Consider the following 22,457-nt stretch of genomic DNA (forward strand, 5'->3'; position numbering starts at 1 on the left):
ATCTATTTTATTTCTCCAAAATCATCTCCACTGTCTCCAGTGTCACTTCGACACGTCCGGACTGTGTCCAGCAGCACTCATCTCACACGCATCCAGAAATGCTTTGTTGAAATATATACTTTAAAATGCTTAACCACTCTTTGAAATCAACCATTTTTTCATTAATCCACACTGCGTCCATTATTGGAAAATAAGGTTCCATTTGTGTCCAGATTTACCCTGGGTGTCCAAGATTGTAGTCCATATGTTTCAACAACTAGCATACTGTGTATGCTTTATGTGTGGCTCCATGTAGCCAAGTGTATATAGTTTGTGATGAGTACATTTTATCCCATTGTTTTGTGATGGCTGGCCTGACAGTGGTCCTTTCCTTGATATTGTCCCCATCGTACAGTAAATATGTGTGAGTCATCCATCCTTTCCACATGGAGAGTTTCAGGTTTTCTCGTGGCTCAGTGGCTCTCTCGCTATCGTGTGACCTAAAAAAGAAACAATACCACAGATAAGACAAGAGCATCAGTGTCACAGATACATGTAATTATATGTCCTGCTTCCCACTCGCTGAATGAATTTCCTTTTGAAAGAGTCAATCAGAGGTCAGTGGATTACATACCAAATCGAACCTTTTCCTCTCTATTCCAGGCTTTATGCCTTATACATTGGATTGAAAATGTCTGTTTGAAGTCTGATTGCAGGGACCGTTAGTGTCTCAACTGCTGAAGTTGTATTTCATGTCTTGCAGCTGTAATGGTTTGTTAACACTTAGTATCGAAGGCGTATGATTGGAGATGTACACAGCTAGTTTTCCAACAACAAACCCTATCCAATGTGCATTTATAATAAAGAGATATGCTCATATATTGAAAAATCCTGTTTTAGTTGTGAGAATGCTGTAAATGTTTTCAACATATGAAATGGGACATGTGAAAATGTGTGCATTATAGTTAGATGTCTTTGCTCATCCTTGTTAAACAGTGTTCTGCTTTCTCAATCAGGCATCTTTCTACAGCACACCTACGCCGCGTAGGAGGAAAAGAGATGGACAGATACAGATCATCATGGTGAATGAGAAGCTGAGGTGGTGAAAGGAGGTCATGAATAGGAAGAGAGACGCAGAATAAAGAAGAGAGAGACACAGAGGGAGCAGGAGAGCAAGAGAGCAGAAGAACAGGACAGCAAGGCTGTGCGTGCAGTTGCCAGGGAATCAATGTCTCATTGCAACCATCTTCAGTGAAATCTGCCACCAAGTCTCCAAGTAACTGCTCCCTGGTCGCAAGGCACCTTACAAATGTGCAATTAATGTCAATTGATAGAGTCAGCCGTTGGCTTCTCATTCCTCTCAAAGCTGATCGGCTATACGGACATGGTGGGAGAGACAAAACAGAGAGAAAGGGTGAGAAGAAGAAGAGAGATGGTACCATGCAACAGTTGTAATTGCACCTACAGGTCCCAGAGTTGGTGTTAGGCCCAGGGTCATTAATTTCACTGCCTGTGACTGAACCCAGCAGTGCCTCTGTTTCCCAGTCTATCCCACTCACCAATTTAATTATGACTCTTAATTGTAAAGCCTCTGCGGAAGGCCCCAGCCATAATGCATTCTAATGAATGCGACAGATGTTGTGCTGTTATGGCATCTCTCGAGCAATTACTCTTATGGTGCCTACGCCGCTTCCCTCACAACTGTTTCTTTTTTATATATTTCACCTGTAAATAAACTGCACCTGCTCCATCCGACAACAAGCACTCTGCGCACATAAGGCATGCACACATCCCTGTCATCAGTCCTGCAAATTAACTTTCACACTTCAACAGCTTATAAAGGGCCATGAAGGGCTCTCATTTAAATCAATTTATCTAATCTGAATAGCGTCAGTTTACATGGCATCACACAGTGGTTGTCTGGGATAGAGAGTCTACAGAGGTTTTATGTTTCCTCCATCAGTTTTTGGTCACCCTCGCCTGAGGAGATATGGTTAAAGCAGATTAACAAATAAAGCTCACTTGGGGGCTCACTTGTTCATTAGCTCTGTGTCTGCTTCTTTGTCATTTTTTTTATTGATGTCTGAAATAAGTTCTTACATTACATTACGCTCATTTACGGGCATCTTGAAAATCCAAACAACCTCCGTTGATGAGATTATCTTTTATTTTCTCCGTAAGCACATCTGAGTTCTTTATTTTCAAACACTGTCATATACAGTATGAATAACAGCAACAAGAGTCATCTAGTTGAAAGTGTGTTTACCACACACTAATTGATGCAAAATGTTTCACAGGGAAAACAATTATTTAATTGAAGATCAAGGTCAATTCTAGCTACATCAAATATTAGTCAAACTGGAAGATGCTCAGAAGTACATTTATTTATTATTTCAGGACACCATATGTTTCTCAGGGGACTTTTTGATGTAAACACTAGTAAGGTTACATGTTTTTTTGTTGCTTACAAATGATATGTTATCAAAGACTAAGACAAAGAGAATTAGATTGGCTAGATCCTCATGTAGGTGACACCATGCAAGAACAACAGCAAAACAGCACGGTCAACACATGAAAGGAAAGAGAAGCTTGAATGAGATGGCATATGAATAACATGTACAAACATTTGATCAATGCCCATAATTCCACTCAGACAATCTAAAGAGATACATGCAAATGGATGCAACAGGCCTGCACTTGCACATGTCACAAAAAACAAACACAGGTATTCTTCTCACCTTGGTGGTTTTAACTTTGTTGCCAGTGCTGCAGGACCAGCCAGTCAGGTCAGGCAAGACCTTGCACTCCTCTCCGTCCATACAGGGATGCATCTGGCACCACCACTTCTGGGCTACGATGGAGGCTGGAGCAGTTAATGTAGGTGTAAAGGGAATGGAAGACAGCAAGTTACTAAGTGGATAATATAACATGACGAAGAACACAACACAGCGGCCATTACCTACACTCAGTAATATTGTACAGCTATGATTTCATTTATATCCACAGCCAGAAAAATGGCTGTGCTGCCCATGGTGCTGATTCTACAGCCGGGACTGCAGTAGAATCAGCACCATGGATAACACTTGTGACAAACTCTGGTTATATTCAAACCTGTATATCTAAGCAGTCGTGGGTTTTGGTTGTTTTTTTTTTCATTATAAGTGATAAGATTACTGTGAGGAGCTGAAATGTATAGCAGTTGCCTTTTTTAATTTTAATCAGATTAATGTAATCCCTAAGCATTGGAACTTAAAGCCTGCATGGAATGCGTAAGTCTGGCACCCGTAGGAGACAAAAATGAAAGAAGATAGACTCACTGTCATACCTAGGGAGCAATGACTAATAAATGTCCTTAAACTATACTGGATATAATCAATCAGCTGTGGCTACCACTGCAATGCTGCTGATGACGTAACAGTGCAGAGCTCTTTGAATAAGATACTGTATTGTCACTACTCCCTCAGGTGAATATGTGTGTATTTTTGCATTTGTTCAGAGGTGTGAGTCATTTCCTATCATTTAAATGAAATGAGTGCTGATAGCTTAACTTCCCTTTTGTTTCTGGTATTATCAGCAAAACACACAGCACATTTATATAATAAGGCAAAGAGTATTATTCCAATTGCATAATATAGAAACAAGGATAAGATTATGATGAAGAAATATTATCTATTATAACAGTCTCCTCACGAGTATTTGAGACAAGAGACACTTTTGATGTTTGTGATCTATTGTAGGATTATTGCAGGCATAAGAGCCAAGCGTCCAACTTTTTTATTTTTGCTGAAACCAAATTTCCGTAATTGTATCTAAATTTTAGAAAAAATTAAGTGATGATTTGTGGTATATCTATGTGCAAGAAAATGGATAGAGCAAATTTTGTATGATCAACACTTAAGTTTTCTCATGTCTTAGCAGCTGACACTCAAATCTTCCAGATCATCTGACCCACTGTCTAGACAGGAGACAGCCCGACAGCTGAGAATAACTCCCTCTTCCCTCTCTCCTAAGTCATCATCCATCCATCCTCCTGTCTCAAGTGTGGACGTGAGGGAGGATAAAAGAGTGCACCCATTGCTTCAACTTCATTAAACTGGTGGATTGATGGTGTTTAGAAAGATATTTTGCTCTCTAGTGACTATTGTTTCGAATAAAGGAAGGAGATAAGGTGTTGGCCGGAAAAAAGGGTTTTGACTGCATCATGAAAAAGAACGCGGGCAAATCCTCTCAAGTATCATGTAAAAGAAAAAACTGCGACTGAAAGAAAGAGAGGGGAGAGAGAGGAGGGGGAGCAGGATGAGGCTAAATAATATGTTCACGGTGAACACATCTTTGTAGTGTGGTGATGAGCAACAAAGGGAACTGAGAGAGGTACAGAGTGAAGGGTGGGGAGGAAAGAGGCTGTTTGAGGATGGCTATCATCGTGTCCGACAGAGAAAGAGCCGATTAAACAAACAGAACAGAGAGAAAGTTAGTAACTGAAGCTCAGGAAAAATAGGCAGCACAAAGTTGCCAAGTCAACACGGAAAACCTCACAGCTATCACAGGGCGTAATATTGAACACTGTTATGATGCATGAGCTCAGTGGCAGTAAGCGGTTCTAAAAACCAATGGCTGTGTAATTCTCGTTAATGTAGCCATTATGGTGACGACGGCGGTGCTTTGCACTGCAAGAGTGTTATTTAGAGCTAATGGACACGGCCTGTGAGTGCTATTATGGAGTTAGCGTTCCCTGCAGCTTATCTCATGAGGGCAGGGCGGGCATGACGCATAAGCACCTGTCTGTCATGTTAGAAAACGAACAAGCGCCGGTTCAAGGCCTGTGATGTCATGGATAGTTCAGATGTTGGACAGCACTCACAGACAGGTCTCAACAGGTCAATGATGAATAGATTACAGAGGTACTTAGTGTGTACAGTCACTCATTCTGAGATCATCACCCCAGGGAAGAAAAGTTGCTGCAGTACTGTAGCTAATGGGGATCCTAATAAACTAAACTAAACTAATTACCTATGGAACCATATTTTTTTCTGGGATCATGCAGAGTAGCTGAGTAGAGACTGGTGGTGGGGACTGGTTGGATTAAGCCCTGTGATGCGTTCAAAGTCAGCTAATGTAGAGATAGCCTTTGTGCATGGCTGTTTCTGAAAGTATAGTATTTTATTCCCACTCTGAATGGACACCTTGAATTGTGCTTGGTAGGCGGACGCTCTTTTCCGTTTTTTAAATGGATTAAGGTTGACTCAACCTTAGCAAAAAGCAGTGACGTAGGTTACCACAGTAAACTAATCAATACGGTTATGAATAATGTGAACGCTAGCACTAGCTAGCTGAGTCAATGTTAGCTGTGCCTAGTTAGGAAATACTGACATAAAGCCGAGTAATGTAACGTTGCTGCTGTGGATGCCGCGTTAGGCAACGGTAACTCCAGCAACTCTTGTGTTCTGTGAAGTAAAATTATTGTTTTTTTTTAAAAAGGGCCATCTGACGCCAAGATAAAGCTGTGAAAGTATTCTAAATATAGTATACACTTAAACCAATATAGATTTTTTTTAAAGTGCAGAAAAAAAGGTTTTTCTGCTATCCCCATCCACAGTAGTACATTTGCTCTCTTCAAAGCCACAACACAGTTTTGACAAAAATAGTAATTTTACCTCACAGAGGATGGCACTCTCTGGTCTAGAGTACTACTGCCCCGATTGGTTAGTTAGTTTTTGTATTATTATGCAACTTTTGCATTTCTGGATACTGTATGTAGCAATTTCTTCATGCAGAAAGCTATGTCAGGTCACTTTTTTGGTAAAAGAGCTTGGGAAAACAGCTTTGTAGGAATGTGTGTATTTTAATATATACAGTAAGGAACACTACAAGATACAGAATGATATAAAAAACATAAAAGAAATAAACATTGGACCCAGGTTGAACAGGAATAGTTCAACATTTTGGGAACTCCTGTATTTTCTTCCTTGCCAATAATTAGATGTGAAGATCGATTCGACTCTGCACAGTGAAGCTACCACAAGCAGCTGGTAAGCTCTGTCTAAAGGATGACATAGTTTACCTAGCAGCACATTAACATTTTGTATCTTATTATCTCTTTTTTTTTCAGTGTAAAAATGAGCAGCTGTTCTTTGGCACATAGCTCCCTGTTAAATCACAACATGTCACTTTGATACTTTCTTTTTGTATGTGTTAAAAAAACATGTTAATTTGTGAAGCTTTTGTACCTTTAGACACATCTTGTTTTGTTTGAAACACATTATAAGCTCAGTTTCTTTTAAAATGATTAAGCTCAGTTGAAGTCTTCTTAATTTCCCTGTCAAAACTTCCACTAAAATGCTCAACAAGTAAATGTGAAAATTAATCATTCTTGAAATAGAAAGAGGGTGCATATTGTTCAGGAACAATGTGTACCTCGCAGCCTACCTGCTCTAATTGGATCAGTCTCATTAAGAGTCTTATATTCACAATATGCTAATCAAAAAAGGTTTATATTTCATCACAGTTACTATCAGCTCATTACAATAGAATCTGCACTCAAAATGGCTGCCTTTTAAGTTTGTTTTCAAACTTTCAGAGCAGGATCAACTGAGGGAAAACGTCTAGACAGTGCTTTGCTTAAGGTGCAGGTGATTAGGCAACACAGGGGACTGAGGCTATGTTATTCCCCAGGTTCTAACCTAGGTTGTCTTAATAAGTTCTGCGGAGGTTTCACGCTATGTGGCTGCCTACAACTCTGCCTCTGATCGCGTCAGTCTAACACACTGCTGACACTCATCGTTATACGTTTTGTGGTTACAACTTTTCATGTGTGTATGTTTGTGTGTGTAAGCTAATGTGCCAGATGGATGAATACTCATCCCTACACAGCTGCCTCTATTAATTTCTTCTTTCTTCTCAGTTGTCATTGTAATGTTTGTGACATCAAGTGGACAGAGTTGAAATTGCAGGTCCCCTCATCCACATGATTATTCTTTATATGAACACATCATCTATGCAACTCTGACACTTGACTAAATATAAGTCTGTATGTTAAATTATTTTTACACTTGTGTGTATACAAAAGCAGTTGTTGGCCAATCAACACCTTGAGGATGCATGTTCCATTTCTGCAGGTATTTAACACTTATAATAAAAATCACACCCTGTTCTTCTAATAAGACTGAAAAGGCTTAAAGTAATCTGGTATATCTCACACTATTGTACTGTTTATGGTAAAAGTATCATCTGTAAATATACATATTTTATTTCTAGAACACACTGAATGTGGTGTCAAATCAGTCATCTCCCCTTACGATCCAACAAAGACATGGAAAATCTATATTTTATGTGATGTAATTGAATGTGTCACTCCGTATGCATTTTCAAAGGGAGTTCATTCACCTCTAACCCTTTCATCTCAAGTCACATGATAAAGAATAATAGATTAGCCTTTGATATATATATATATATATATATATATATATATACATAACATAATTGACTTACTAAAAATCCCATTGTATCATTCAGATGTAGCCTGTTTGATGTAAGGCAGGGCTTACTAATACAATATGTGCACTCAGGCGTATGTCTGTTAGAGTGCCCATTAATACTTTACAAAGGCACTGCCTGAAATCACTCTATTGAGCAACACAAACTGCAATAGGGAGTTTACTTTTACTTTGCAGCTGTGTGTGTGTGCGTGCGTGCGTGCGTGCGTGCGTGTGTGTGTGTGTGTGGGGGCGTGTGTCTATGAATTTGCATGTGTGCACATATAGAGGCCTTTGTGTGTTTTGTGTGTGTACACAGTCTCCACTGTGCAGTAAGTGTCAGGCGTAAAAGCACAATCACAAGCAGTCTCGTGCTCCCAGATCATTATTATTTAAAGGGAATATGATGTACCTCCACACACACACACACACACACACACACACACACACACACACACACACACACACACACACACAAACATGAAGATGGGGATGGACCTAGAGGTATGGAAACCCTCAGGCATTGTAACTGTTCCACTCAGTGATCCTGGAGTGCAGACGCTGTTGGAGAGAGGCATCCATCTCTTTCTACAATGATTTACTAACACACTGTATCTCTGTTGCCAGGGCTCACGCAGCCATGCAAGCACACCCAGGTATGCATGACGAGAAAACACAAGTGAAAAGTGCAGTGGAAAAATTGTCAGAAAAAGAAAACAGTTTCAAACATACACAGAAACAGAGTGACAAAGAGAAAAACTTGATATTATGGAGGACGTATTACAGTAAACAACAGAAGGTTGATGTGTGCTGTTGAAACAGTAAACTAGATTTCTTTGCCAAGTAATGAAACATAGTTTTCTGTTGCAGCATTGGGCAAATAACAAGGCAAACTAAATCCACCATTTTTATCAAATCGTTGTGCCATCAGTCTCTCCCCACCAGCAAAGAAACACTTTTTACTGGTACTCAGAATACTCCTAGACACACATAAATGTAGAGTTGTCACTCTTTATATGTCATGAACATTTTGAGGTACTTAAGTATTTCAATTATGTTAAACTTCCTCCTTTTACTCCACATTTCAGAGTATAATCATGTACTGCTACACTACATCTATCTAATGGTTGTAGTTACTACTTTGTAGACAGGACCATGGGTTAATTTAATTTGACACATTATTGTGGGTTTTACAGACATGTAATCCCTTTTGCTCTGCATGTGTCAACTACGACATAAAGGGCCCCTTATACATTAATGCATCAGTAATTTGACACTATGAAAGGAGATATTATTATAATGTGTATAATGAGTAGGTATATATACCTTTACATTTGACACACAACATTTGATTATAATACTTTGGATGCAGTTCTTCTGATAGAGTATTTCATAGATTTTAGTGACTTTAAATAAATACATGGTGGTTCTAAGAGCTCTAAAAAGAAGCACCACAAGAAGCTCACAACACAACACAGACTGTTTCCAGAGGACGCTTAATGATGCAGATGGCTCTTGGTGGATTATGAAGTTACCGAACTCGTCTTTTTGTCAGTGTTGTTGGAAAATTACCTAAAATGTAATGTTTTTTTCTTTTTTTTGGCTCATTTTAATATTGTGATTGAGTTATATGGCAGATATTTGCTGTCAACCTAGCATTAGCCTTTTGCTTATTATAATAATATGATCTGAATCATGCCTTCAGAATGACAGATAGCTGATAATAATTTCAGAAGCCAATAAGCAAGCATCTCCCAGCTGTGTTCATAACATTTTAGTGTCCAGTGGAAACAGTTTGTTGAAGCAGTGTGTTGTTCTTTCTGTGCTTTTTCTAAATGCTGCACATGTGCGGTTGAATTGGTGTTTTCATGTGTCATCGAATAGGTAAAGATGTAGATTTGCTTGTGTTTTGTCTGTTTGCATGTGTTTTAGCACCATAATTTGCGCTGCGTTGAGCTCTCAGGGTCTCCATGAATGAGTATGTTTTTCGATGTCTGCACACTACTGCGCAACAACTAATCAATGGGTAACAACCCACATAGTCCATGTGAGGATAACTTTGTTTTCGGACTTTGCACACAGACAACATTCACTCCCTAGAGGTGCTCACAAGCCCACGCCATAACCAACACTTTCCTAACCAGCCGTGTGAGCTTAACTAAATTTGGCAGGAATCCAATTGAGACTAAACAGATTGTATTTATCCTGAATGCTACTGCAGTAAAAAGAAAAAAAAACGGTGGTGCTCATTTTCGCCAAATTTGTCACAGAATGTGAAATCTGAGACACAGTCACAAAATCAAACCAAGTGCATTTCTCCTGTAGAGTATTGTAGAAAACAGATTAACCTCTTGACCTCCATCTATTGGGTATTCAATCAATTCTACATCTTAAACTCTTCACACATTTAAACTTTTCCAAATCACCTTAATATTGACACCACTAACTTCATTCACACACAACACTACCACCACCGATTTTAATGGAAAATAAAAAACAAAACACAAAGAAGATTGTGTGCTGGCGTTGTAGGAGACGGCTGCCTATCCAGTAGCTCTCCGGTTTTTAGCTCTTTTAACCCTATTTTGACCTCTTTCTTTCTACTTTGTTAGACTTCTTGTGAAGAGATTTTGTGTTTTATATATATCTTATTATAACTTTAAAATGCAACAAAGAGAAAGTTTTCTCAATTACAATAGAGAGAAACTGCTGGCTCTACACACAAAGGGACAAGCTGGTATACGACACCCCGTCCCGGCAGAGCTGAGGAGGAGGCCCAGGGGCTGCAAGGCCGGGGCGAAAATAAAGGCCGATTGAGCTTGAATCGGAGGCGCTACAAGCCATCAATTCCCTCCGTAATCATGGGGAAGGTGAACTTGCTGCTGAACAAGATCGACCAGCTGTCCGTGCTGAACAACCAGCGGATCTACCATGAGAGCAGCTTGTTCATCTTTACGGAGACATGGCTAAACCAGCTTGTACCTGATGCTAACGTGGACCTGCCGGGATTCACTGCCATGAGAGCCGTCAGAGACACAGAAGCGGTCGGGAAAAGCAAAGGTGGGGGACTCATCATGTATGTAAACAACCACTGGTGTAACCCAGGACATATCTCCGGAAAGAAAGTCTCATGTTAGCCGGACCTTGAGCTGCTAGCTGTTAGCCTGCAGCCATATTATCTGCCGAGGAAGTTCAGTCACGTGATCACCGTCTGTGTTTCCATCCCTTCGAGAGCGGAGGCTGCCACTGCCTGTGACAAGATCCACTCAGTCACTGCAAGGCTGCAGCCACAGCACCCTGAGGCATTTAGGATCATCTCTGGGGACTTTTAACCATGCAACTTGAACTCTACTTTGGCTTTTTTTCACCAGGTTGTAGACTGTCCCACCAGAAACAACAGGACAATTGATCTCCTGTATGCTAATGTAAGGGGTGCATACAGAGCGACTCCCCTCCCCCACTGGGGAAGTCTAATCACAACCTAGCTACCCTCTTGAAGACATCCTGCATCGTTCCGGTTCCCAAGAAGAACAAGCCCAGCGAGCTGAATGACTTCCGACCGGTGGCACTTACTGCACACCTGATGAAGACGTTGGAGCGGTTCTTCCTCAGTCTCCTCAGACCCCAGGTACAACCAGCCAGATGTTAGTGTGGAGGATGCCATCCTCTACATGCTGCGCAGAGTCCACTCCCATCTGGATAAGGGAAGCGGCACAGCGAGGATTCTCTTCGTGGACTTCTCCAGTGCCTTTAATACCATCCAGCTCCCTATACTTCAGGATAAACTGAACAGGATGGGAGCGGACCCCTATCTGGCGGACTGGGTCAGAGACTACCTCACTGACAATTATCTTCTTCTTTTTTTGTGCAATAACTTAATCCACCCCTTAAGTGGAATAATTTAATCTTGCTGCTCATGTCTGTCATATGCAGTCATACATATTTTATCTTATACATTTCCAATACATTTAACTTATCTGATTTAATTTTCTGTGAATTTTATTTGACCAGTATTCTTACATCTACCTATTATATATTTGACTAAGAGTTTATTGCTCACTGTTTATTGTTTTTTTTATACTTTCTGTATTTATTTAGCTAAGAGTTTATTGGTTATCCTATACTGTATTTTTTACACCTCCCTTGTGTTTTTGTAAGCTGCTGGAAACTCAATTTCCTTGCAGGAGTCATCCCAAAGGATCAATAAAGAGAAGTCTAAGTCTCTAAGTCTAAGTCTAAGTTTCAGAATTAAAATCATGAAAAAGCATATTGTGAGCAATTGAGTTGACTTGAAAAAAGGTTATCCTTACAGTTATGGGCCTCACCATACACCAACCAGTTATGGTACATGCTGCCATTTACTCCTCTTTCACTCAGCATCAATAATGTAACTCCATTTACACTGTGGCTTTTCTACAAAGGCTGGCTTCTGAGAAGGGTTGACTCCTTCCATCGGTGCTCAAGCCGAAAAGGTGAGACTAGAGTGTGTGTGGGTGTGTGCGTATGTGTGTGCATGGATGTGTGTTTGTGTGCATAAGACAGTGTTGGATGAGGTGAGATCTTTTGCAACTATGAACCCAGAGGTCAAGCATGATAAGTCATCATGAGATAAGCGCTGCTGAGCACTGGATTTGGAAGTGAGAGGTGGTGAGTCTCGGAGGTGAGATCTGAATAGGAAATTAGAAAACTTAGTTCAATAAAGGTGTGTGTGTGTGTGTGTGTGTGTGTGTGTGTGTGTGTGTGTGTGTGTGTGTGTGTGTGCGTGCGTGCGTGTGTGCGTGCGTGCGTGGGTGCGTGTGTGCGTGCGTGCGTGCGTATGTGTCCATGATTTTGTGAGGGAGACAGATCACTAAGAATTTTTCACTGAATGACACAGTAATAACCGTCTATCGGCTTCTCATCGGTGTCATTCCTTCCGCTTAGCAGAAGCAAACAAGCAAAAGTAAACCATCAGGGCAACACCTATTCTGTGAGGTTAGCAAAGCTTCATATGATTCCTTATTTATCCCAACGTTCATTACAGAGTCAATCATCTTTGGTATGGTTGCCTGCTTTTATCATTATCAAGCAATTGTTCCCATCAAGGAACTCATCAAAGAGGTTAAACAACAAATCTACTTTTTATTGGGTGAAAATAGTGTTGAAATGATCTAGCAGGTATGTTTGTGAGTTATTTGAATGAGAAAAGCACCGTCTACTGGCCACATGCAGGAATAGCAACACAGTGAATGGAGGCGGTAAGTCTGGTGCTACATGAATAGTTGTGATTGCTAAATATGGAAGGTGCTTGGTCACTCAGAGTACATGCCTGCAGCACAGGCTCTATTCAGCAGGGGTGCAAATATAAACACATCTGCTTGTTTCATTTGAAAGGAATGAAATCCCTCACTTTTAAACCAAAAGTGAAAGTGAGTAGTTTAGGGTACAAATTAAAAACTAAAATAAACAATAGTTGATTAACAAAAGTACTTTGGGTCCTGGTGACTCTGGATCCTTGTTAACCAAACAAAAATACATATTTAATATCGTTTTATCATCTTCATACCTCATGACTTTTCCTAAATGTATGAGAACATGATTTTGAATTAATGACAGGTTTAAGAAGCCTGCTCCAGAAAATGGTGCATTGCTTTTGTTTGGGGTTCCCGAGACCCCAGTTGTAAAACATGGTAAAATATATATTTTATATTCTCTGTCTGTGATTGGAGTTTACAGGTATTTGTATTCAGCACAACCTCTCCCCTAGTCTGTCTCCAAATAGATCCACTCTACGTTTGACCTCAAACGTAAGAAGCATCACCCTGTAGATAGCACAGTGTAAATGCCAAAACAAGCAGGACATATAAAACATTAAATGTGTAGTCTTAGTGTAATAGCAATACTTTATGGTTACTTCTGTATTTTGACACCTTCATTTAATGTGTAGGCCCAGTTTGTGTCAAAGAGAAGAGTTACCACTACAGTACATAATTGTATACATTGGGTTTAATAAGGTCAAAAGAAAATTAAGAAATTGTGCCAAAAATCAACCAATTATTGTTATATAATTTTACTCATACAGTAGAATGCTCCGCAGGATCCCAAACAATGGGAAGTAAACCCAATGTCACCAAAACACACCAGTTAAATTATTATCCAAATACACAAGACAACAAAAAATTAATGTGAAGTAGTTATTTCTTTAGTTTTTCGTGTGGAATAGTCCTTTTATTCATTTATTTTTTTGCCGAGCTAAATAAGTTTAAATTATTCTCGTTACCTTGCTACATTGAGTCTGTAGCTAAAGGTGAACAAACTAAAGCTATGATATGGTGAATGAGGTGCCTTTTTATAACAGAAGAAAACCTGATCAAGTTCCAAATCTGAGAATCTAACTTCGTCTTTGTCCACAAATCTCAACACAGTCTCTATTTGTATTGGTTTATCAGTCATTCAGCTCTGTGTGAGTGTGGCTTCAGAGTCCACTCCTCCGGCTGACCTTAACAGTGTGAATAACCTGTGTGCTTCAGAGATTCACTGGCTCGACTCACGTATGAGACAACTATGTATTTTCCTCTGGTAGGGGGCTAATACAGCATGATTGGATCAGGCTGGCTGACACTGAGTGTGTGCTTGTGATCTCAGCGGAGCATCTGTGGATGATAGGGGTCAGTGACACTGCTTGTTTCTTGCTGGGCAGACGCTTGCAGAGCAGACAAACAGGTGGAACAAAGGTCTATTAAAACAACCTTTCATCTGTCTGTCAGTACTACAATCACACATTTTCCTCTATATTAAGTACAATTTTACATGTATTTTTGTTTTTATAATGGACTCAACAATCTCTCACATGAATGTTATGTGCTTTATTCTTCATTATAACACAGCTTTGTTGAACACTTGGTTTTGACTGGTCAATCACGGCAGTCTACAGTCTGTTCTTTCTGAAGGTCTGATCATAGACTCTGGAGTACCATTTTTAAATCATTAAAATCAACATTTTGTGTCAAATTATGGATTATTTAGTAAGTAGCCGTGTAAAATAAGGATAATGTAGAGCGAGCGGGTCATTATAACAAATGAATCCCCTTCAGACCCCCCTGCATCAACCTGTCAGGGTTTTAATTCACAATAATAACCAGATCGATCTACATTATCCCTTACTTACTCTTAATTTGGAGCCCCATTAGTTTCCATAAAGTTGTCACTAGTCCTTCTGGTGGCAATGACTTGTTATAAAAGAGATGGGAAGAAAATACCATCCCTATCACCATCTGTGGTATCCTCAAGTGGCCCGTCTAGATAGGAAATGGAATGATGTCCCAAATAAAATCAGGCCTTAAACTGAAGTTTAAATTTCCAGTCTTGAAGCCGAGGCATGTCTTGGCCCACAGCTGTCGTATATATTTGCTTCCCCTTTCATACCGCATGGGGGAATAAGGAGGCAAGGAGACACTCGTGGCTGGGTTTCCATTACCTGCATTAGTGTCTGTTAACCTGTAACATGATATCCTTGGGACACAATGAACCAAAAACTGTTGGATCAGAAGGGCAAAGGTATACAGTTTAACTTCATCCCAAGTATTCACTGAAAAACATACCCAAAAGTGCATTTGCATATTAAAGGTTCCATATTGCAAAAAGAGAGATTTCCATGTCCCATGTTTTTTTATTATAAAGCGGGTCGAGGTGCTGTATAAATACTGTGAATGTATCAAAATGCTCAGAGAAATGGGACTTCTGTACGGTTGTGATGTCACAATACATTATATAGGTAGAAAGTGCATTACCATGTAACACTGCGGTTCAGAGTGAGACAGCATATGCAGAACAAGCCGATACACTAATCAATCGAACGTTTATGGTAGGGGGTCTTAAAGAGACGGGCACTAAAACAGAGCATTTCAGACGGAGGGTGAATACAGATATATTTAGACAGTACGAGAAAAATAATGGGTTTTTTGAACATTAAACCATGTAAACATGTTCTAGTAGAAAGTATGAACCTGAAAATTTGCATAATATGGGACCTTTCTAACAACTTTTAAATTAACTGGCATGGTTAACATAAACAAATGTGACCATGGTGGACATTTATTCATGGTCTCAATTTGAAATCATGGATTTTCTTGTTGCTCACTGTTAAGACAACATTTAATTTTTTCTTCCTTTTGATATTTGTTCATCGTCTCTCCGTCTCCTGTATTTTTTTTTACCGTTTAGCTTTGCTAAGCAGGATAGAAAGGCCAGGTGTTATTTTCAATCAGCTTTTCATGTTTTCAACCACTTATAAAAGGTGTATCTCTTTTGGAAATTTAGAGTTTCGTCTAGTCAGACAAATTAGCTATATGGTAAGGATGTCCTCTTACCTTTTCTTAGCTGACAGTAGCGGGAGAAAACAGCAGCTCTGAGGAAGGCTGAAGTACAGCTGAAACTGTCAGGTAAGAAAAGGTAAGAGGCCATCCTTACCAGACAACTAATTTGTCTGACTAGAAGAAACTCTGAATTTCAAAATGGATAAAGAAGACATTAGGAATACAATCGATCTATATAGGGTTATCTCTGTTTGTGCTCGAAGAAGAGCGTCCTCCTGTTTTGTGCCATAAGAAAATCAATTTCCACACAGGAATCTAACCTGGCAGCAATCCAAAATAAAATACATCCTATTAATCTCTCCTGCCATGGATTTATTTATGCCATGATGAATCTCGTAATGATTTGTTTTAGGTGAAATGATTCATGTAGCAAATTTAATGATGATTAAAAACATGTGGGCCTTTTTGACCCTATCAGATTAAGTAGTATGTCGATCATTGTAAAAACATGTGCAGCCAAGCAATGCCCAAACATAGAAAACATAATCAAGTTTTCAAAATATACCATACATGTCCAGCAGAATTATCCTGCTAGAGAATTGTGAGGAATATGTATAAAATGATGTACAGACAACTTGATTATGTCTCTTTATTGACCGATATAACCAGATGGTATCACTTTATATTTAGGTCCTTATATTGTAAAAAGTGTTAGTGAATAGATAATAAGGGCCTAATAAGATTCTTATTAATATTATTATGTGTTAATAATAGTATCACAAACACATTTGTTGTTAGATTCCTTGCACTTAACAGTCACATAACATAAACAGTAAACTATGCTTTTTGCAACTACCAGATCTAAAGCGAGAACAATACCTTGTTAGGGTTAATAAATCCTTTAGTGTGCACCTATAAACAGTTAACTATTCATTTTACAACTAGTGGATAGCTAACTTCTAATAAATGCATAATAATGCATTTCTTACAAGTGCCTATGAATGTATTAAAATCTAACAATAAACATGTTTATGATGCTATAAAGCATCTTATAAATACTTAAAGGTTCCTATTGGAAATTATCTGGATTGTAGGGTTGTGCAGTACGTTACTGGGATATATGAATACACACACACACACACACACACACACACACACACACACACACACACACACACACACACACATGGGTTGAAGAGTTTTTACCTTCCACACAGGAGGGTCTGGCTCTGGTGGTGCCAGCGACCTGCCCAGGGAAACAGGAACACTTGACGGTTTGAGAGCGCTCCTCAATCTTATTCTTATTGCAGCAGCGATGGATGGCCACCACCTCACATGTCCCCTGTTTCACCTGGTATGAGACTGAGAGAGCGAGAAAAAGAGGGGAAAGGAGAAAATTACTTGCTAGAAATTCATAAACTTTTAAGACGGCTTATTGCTGTTTTGATAGTTTATGGCTGCAAAAAATGAGTTTAATTTCAAATACATTCGCAGTGCAAATAACAATCAAATATATGCCAACAGCTTCTATGAGGATTAAACAAACCTGCTGAATTATTTACTTTTGTATAAACTCTTCAATTATTCCAGTTGCGTAGTCTTTGATTCATAAGTAAACACTCTTTAGTGATATTTTGCTTTTATTCTCAGCACAGTGCCCTTATTAACGTAGACACAGAGGTGGCTCTGTTGTTGTCATTATGCGAATAAGAAGGAAACAGAGCAGAAGAAATTTTGATATATATGAATAATATGAATAATAATTTCTCTTAAATCCTTTCAGATACAATAAACCACTTGATCTAAGTAAAGAACAGACATGCACATTTTATGAGTCATGTGGTAGAGCAACCTATTTATAGGTTCTGACCATCAGTGTGTGCTTGTATATTGGTAAGTGTAGACACATATATTCCCACATCTCCACATTTTATGTTTTCATCACGGTTCTTCTGTGCATTTGTGTGTCTGTGTGAGTGATCATGAAAGTTATAATTTATATGAGGTTAATTGCTTTAACCTTTAACCTCCAACACACAACTAGTGTCTAATCTTGCTTGATTATCTTCGCACTTCCTTTGGGACCTTAGTCTGGTTAATTATATCGTTCTCTTGACAGTAGTGGGACATAGGGGCTCACTTAACTTAGAGTCATTTTAACCCAAAGCTGTCTTTATGGGTCTTTGTTCGTGTGTTTATGTTCACAAACAACAGCATAAGGATGTTGCACGGATAATGTGTGAATAGGCTTATGTTGTACGTCAGTGTAGAAGTGTGTACTGTAGAATGTCTATCCTTCTGTTACATTTCACTCACACAGCACATTAAACCTATGAATCTCTTCAGAAGGCTTTTGTGGCCAAGTGAAGGAAAACACGCAAACCACAAATGTCAGGGAAAATGTTTAGTAAATCTAATCTTTGCTTATGGCTTCTGAATATATTCCAGCTGCCTTATCTTCCCTCTCAAAGCTTGTTGTGCACTCCTGAGAGTCTCTGGCACTGTTTCCCAAGCCCAGCAAACCCTGCTGGCGACATAACTACCTATAAGCCTCTTTACAGCCCTTGGAAAAACCTTGGTTACACTGTAACATAAGCCCAGATTTCATTTATGTACGTGACTTTACCCAGACTCCAAAACTTTTCATGCTCAGCTGAATGAGCTTTGCGGGCAGACACAAAAGTGCACACACACACAAACACAGTGCACGCAAAGCGCACGCACACACACACACTTTGTACAGGGTTCCATTTCTGCAGGCCATGGCCCCTCTCATCCTTTCTGATTTAAAGTTTGTTTGTTCTCTTCTCCAGAGAGACCCATCAATGATTCTAGGCTCTCTGAGGGCGCCCCTCCGCTATCATCCCTCCACTTTCATTTCCCTCACTCCTCTGTCTCTGGCTCCCTTGAGGCTGGAGCAGCTCCCAGATTACTCCCGCACACACACATGCACAAACACATATAGCATTTATCTACTGATAAAAATCTGGAATATAATACATTGAACTCAATTCAGTGAAACAAGAACAGAGCAAGAATGTGAAAAGCAAAATACAATCAAATTGCCTTTGCTTTAATCAGAGGCAGGCTCTCATTATTATTAACCTGTTCTGAAAATAAATTCTGCTACTGCGCAGCAGTGGGTGAGACTGGTCAATCGGCTCCCCCCATCCCAGAGAAAGGCAGCTTGTTAGTGAAAAAGAAAGAGAGTGAGGGGGTAGTCATACAAGAGGAGGAGAAGTGGTGTCACAGGCAGCGGAGAGAACAAAGAGCAGCTCACCTCCTGTTGGCATAATGAGGTCAGAAAGTTCACAGGTCTTCTCTCTTTATTGCCTACATCAGACCTGGCTGGGGATGTCTGTATTTTAAAACTGAAATTATTTGAGTATGTGTGTGAAGCAGTGGAAGATAAACCCACCTGAATTGCATTTTCCATATTTGTATGCTTTAATAAATCTTAATGAAGTATTAATAGGTATGGGGTAAATTCGGGCTGGTAAAATGTATGTAAGATCAGAAGATTGGAGGGCCACTGTTGGGTTTTCTTTTGATTTACATCTTAAAGAGAAAAAAGAGAAGCCAAGCTGCTTTTCAAGCAAATATAACTATCAGTCTCTATGTCACGGCCAGTTCAAAAGGACACTCAACACAACGTCAGTGTGCTTCAGATGTTGCCTGTCTCTCCTTCACCAGGGAGGAGCACAACAAGCTGCATGCAGCAGAAACACATTTTCTGCATTGATGATAATTTGTTGCTTTGTAACTGAGTTAATGTAACTATCATTAACTGGAATAAAATCATGACAACAGCGCAGCTCTTTTTGCAGTTGACAAAATGTTTCTGAAATGTCATCCCATCACTTTACACATTTAGTAAGATTTATATCAGCCTGATAAGTCAATCAAATCAAATCAAATTAAATCAAATCAAATGAGCTTTATTTATACTGCAATTTACACACAACACAGTTGATCCAAAGTGCTTTACTGTGTCTGTGTGTGTGCACACACCGACACACACAAAGGAGGAAACAAAACAAACAAAAATGCTAACATGTTGATGTGTAGCTGGACCAAAGTAGCAGGTCGACAGACAGACAGACTTTCCTATAGAGTCAATAAATTGAGTGGCTCAAAATAGAATTTGTTTAGATTGCTTTACAAATTAGAAATGTATCCTTCATTGAGAACATTTTTCAGGAGATTAGAGTTCCAGGAGTGAACAGCATACAGTTGGGTCAATATCTCGCTGTGTGGCCAAAACCAAGTAGTCTGAATCGAAAGAGTACGAAATCCCAACATCAGAAAAGTGGCCCAGAGTGCCAACTGAAGTGCTGCAGCTTCACTGAGAGAGCCCTCTCTGTATTTTTTCTTCCATCCACCAGTCCCTGCTGCCTCTCACCCCTCATCTGCTTAAGATTCATGTGTTGAGCAGTCACCCTCCAGCTATATACACATAATAACAGTGTAACTAATGTCTCAATGTTGCCTTTAAACCATTCTGTTATGGCCATCTCAATGTAATAGGGCCCAGCACACGCTGAGATGAAAAGTCTTCTCAAGCATGGCTAAATGCTTTTATTCCTGCAGCCGGCAAAGGGAGGTGGGTTGGGAGGTAAGGTGGTGGTGGGGGTGACAGGCAACAGTAGCTGGGCAGCCAACAAACCAAGCTACCTTGAACTGATGGGTTAGCCAGGCGATTGATGTATTCTGACAGACACAGGCAAGCAGGAGCATTGTGCAATTTATCAAAAAGCTGTGTCTTTGACCCATCAATATCTGACAGGCATGTCGGCGGCTATGAAAGCCCAGATATCTAGAAAATCTAAGGCGACAAAGTCAATGTAGACGGGACATACTGTACATCTCTGTAGGAACACACAGGCACAGTAAGTCTCAAGAGAGAAAGGTTATAGCGAAAGAATATGGGGGTCAAATATCTTCCTATATCCTTTCTACTACAAATCAACATATTTGCACATTTCACCTATAGGTGCTGAAACACCTTTTTATTTCATACCTTGCCTTCTTTCTGCCCTTTTAGATCATGCAATGCCCTTCCTTCCTCTCCTCCACTTTCTCAATCTCCTCCTTACCCTGGTCCTACGCATCCCATCAATCCTCCTGACATTATCAGTGTTTAACAGGCCCACAGGCTTTATGTTAATTATTTTAACGGGTCGCTTGTACGACTACCCCTGGCCAACAAATCTATGCCCGATAAAACCTGATCACTGGGCCTTATAAGCAGCCTCAGGACAGAATGCCAAAATCTAAATGTGCATGTATGCAGTTGTGTCTATAACACGTTTGCTTATATTTAAACTGCACATGAGAATAAACTTCATCTTCATGCAGAAACAGACAGGTATGTTGTTCCTCACACGAGCCAAGGAGCGCACAGAAGGCTGCAGTTACACTTTGTGAATGCATGAAGAAATATATCTTTCTGTGAATTTAAGATAGTATTTTTGATTAGCAGTATATTGAACCAGGGATTGGTTCTGGAAGCCAAAATAAAAGTAGTTTGGTTTGATATAACAAGCTGTGGAAAGTTGCAGTAACAAAATTCTGCAAGCTCGTGACTGAACTGTTGGTCTCAGATTATTAAATTTCAAGCATTCAAACAAGTAAAGAAAAGGGCTAGATTTGAAGATTTCATTGTCAGAATACAGCAGAAACCTGGAATGCAATGTGGTGTGACATGCTTATGAATCGCTCCGTGTAATTGTTATGAAATACAATAAAATATTAAATGAATAGCAGTAAAGGTGGTGTGTGGATATGGTGTGCTAAAGTATTTGTTTGCTACATTGGTAACAGCTTTTGTTTTTTTCTACACAGTCTTTTCCTACTTGAGAGGGAAAACAGTGAAAATGGCAGGATGAATAATGATTACTTTAGTTTAGGTGTGTCAAACGTACGGCCAGTGGGCCAAAACCGGCCCGCCAAAGGCTCCAATCTGGCCCACAGGATGACTTTGCAAAGTATAAAAATTAGCAAAGATATGAACTGCTATTTTCAATAAAAGTAATTGCTAATTTCATATTTGTGCAATGGGGGTCGCACAAAACACTGTCAAGCAAGCAAACTAATCATGCTGGAGCAACCAGTGTTCTTTTGCTGTCGACTCTTACTTATGACGATCGACTTACTAAACCAAACCATGGCCTTTTACTTAACCCTAACAGTCACCTTATGTTGACTTAAATCAGTCACGTAACTATGTTTTTGATGCAGTGTTGCTGTCAAATTCGGGTCTGTTACCGTCTTTCGTCCAACTTTCGCTCAACGCTTGACGAATTTCTGTGCATAGAAACAGAAAACGTTCATAGGTTTTCTTGAGAGCTACAGTTGCAGTGTTTTTCACAGTCAAAACACAAATACTGTTATATATACTATATATTTCATGAATTGAGACCATCAATTGTTTATTCAAACTGAGAGTTTCTGGCCTTGTTTTACTTCCCGAATTATACCTATACCTACATTTTAACTGTAAATGCCGTATTAAAATGAGATTGTATGTCAGGTTCATAATGTTTTGTAAAAAGATGATAATTCACTAATTGTGTCAATTGTGCAAAAAGAAAAATCAGGGGTTTTCGTTATTTGTGGGTATTAATATGCCATGACTTTACTGGTCTGGCCCACTTGAGATCAAATTGGGCTGTGTTTGGCCCCTGAACTAAAGGATTTTGGCACCCCTGCT

General features: G+C 39.6%; 1 protein-coding gene across 2 annotated transcripts in view; it reads right to left on the reverse strand.

Annotated features, from left to right (window-relative positions):
• Positions 1–380: 380 nt before the first annotated feature.
• Positions 381–22,457, reverse strand: part of tafa4b (TAFA chemokine like family member 4b) — a 43,038-nt gene continuing 20,961 nt past the window's right edge. For both annotated transcript variants that reach the window (XM_083939758.1, XM_083939759.1), the window contains exons 4-6: positions 16,952–17,107; positions 2,718–2,842; positions 381–479 (exon numbers count right to left, since the gene is read on the reverse strand). In XM_083939758.1, coding sequence (XP_083795884.1) covers positions 468–479; positions 2,718–2,842; positions 16,952–17,107 — 293 coding nt within the window. In that variant the 3' untranslated portion in view covers positions 381–467. The remainder of the gene's footprint in view (positions 480–2,717; positions 2,843–16,951; positions 17,108–22,457) is intronic.

This window comes from Echiichthys vipera (genome assembly GCF_963691815.1).
Source record: "Echiichthys vipera genome assembly, chromosome: X".
Taxonomy (NCBI): Eukaryota; Metazoa; Chordata; class Actinopteri; order Perciformes; family Trachinidae; genus Echiichthys; species Echiichthys vipera.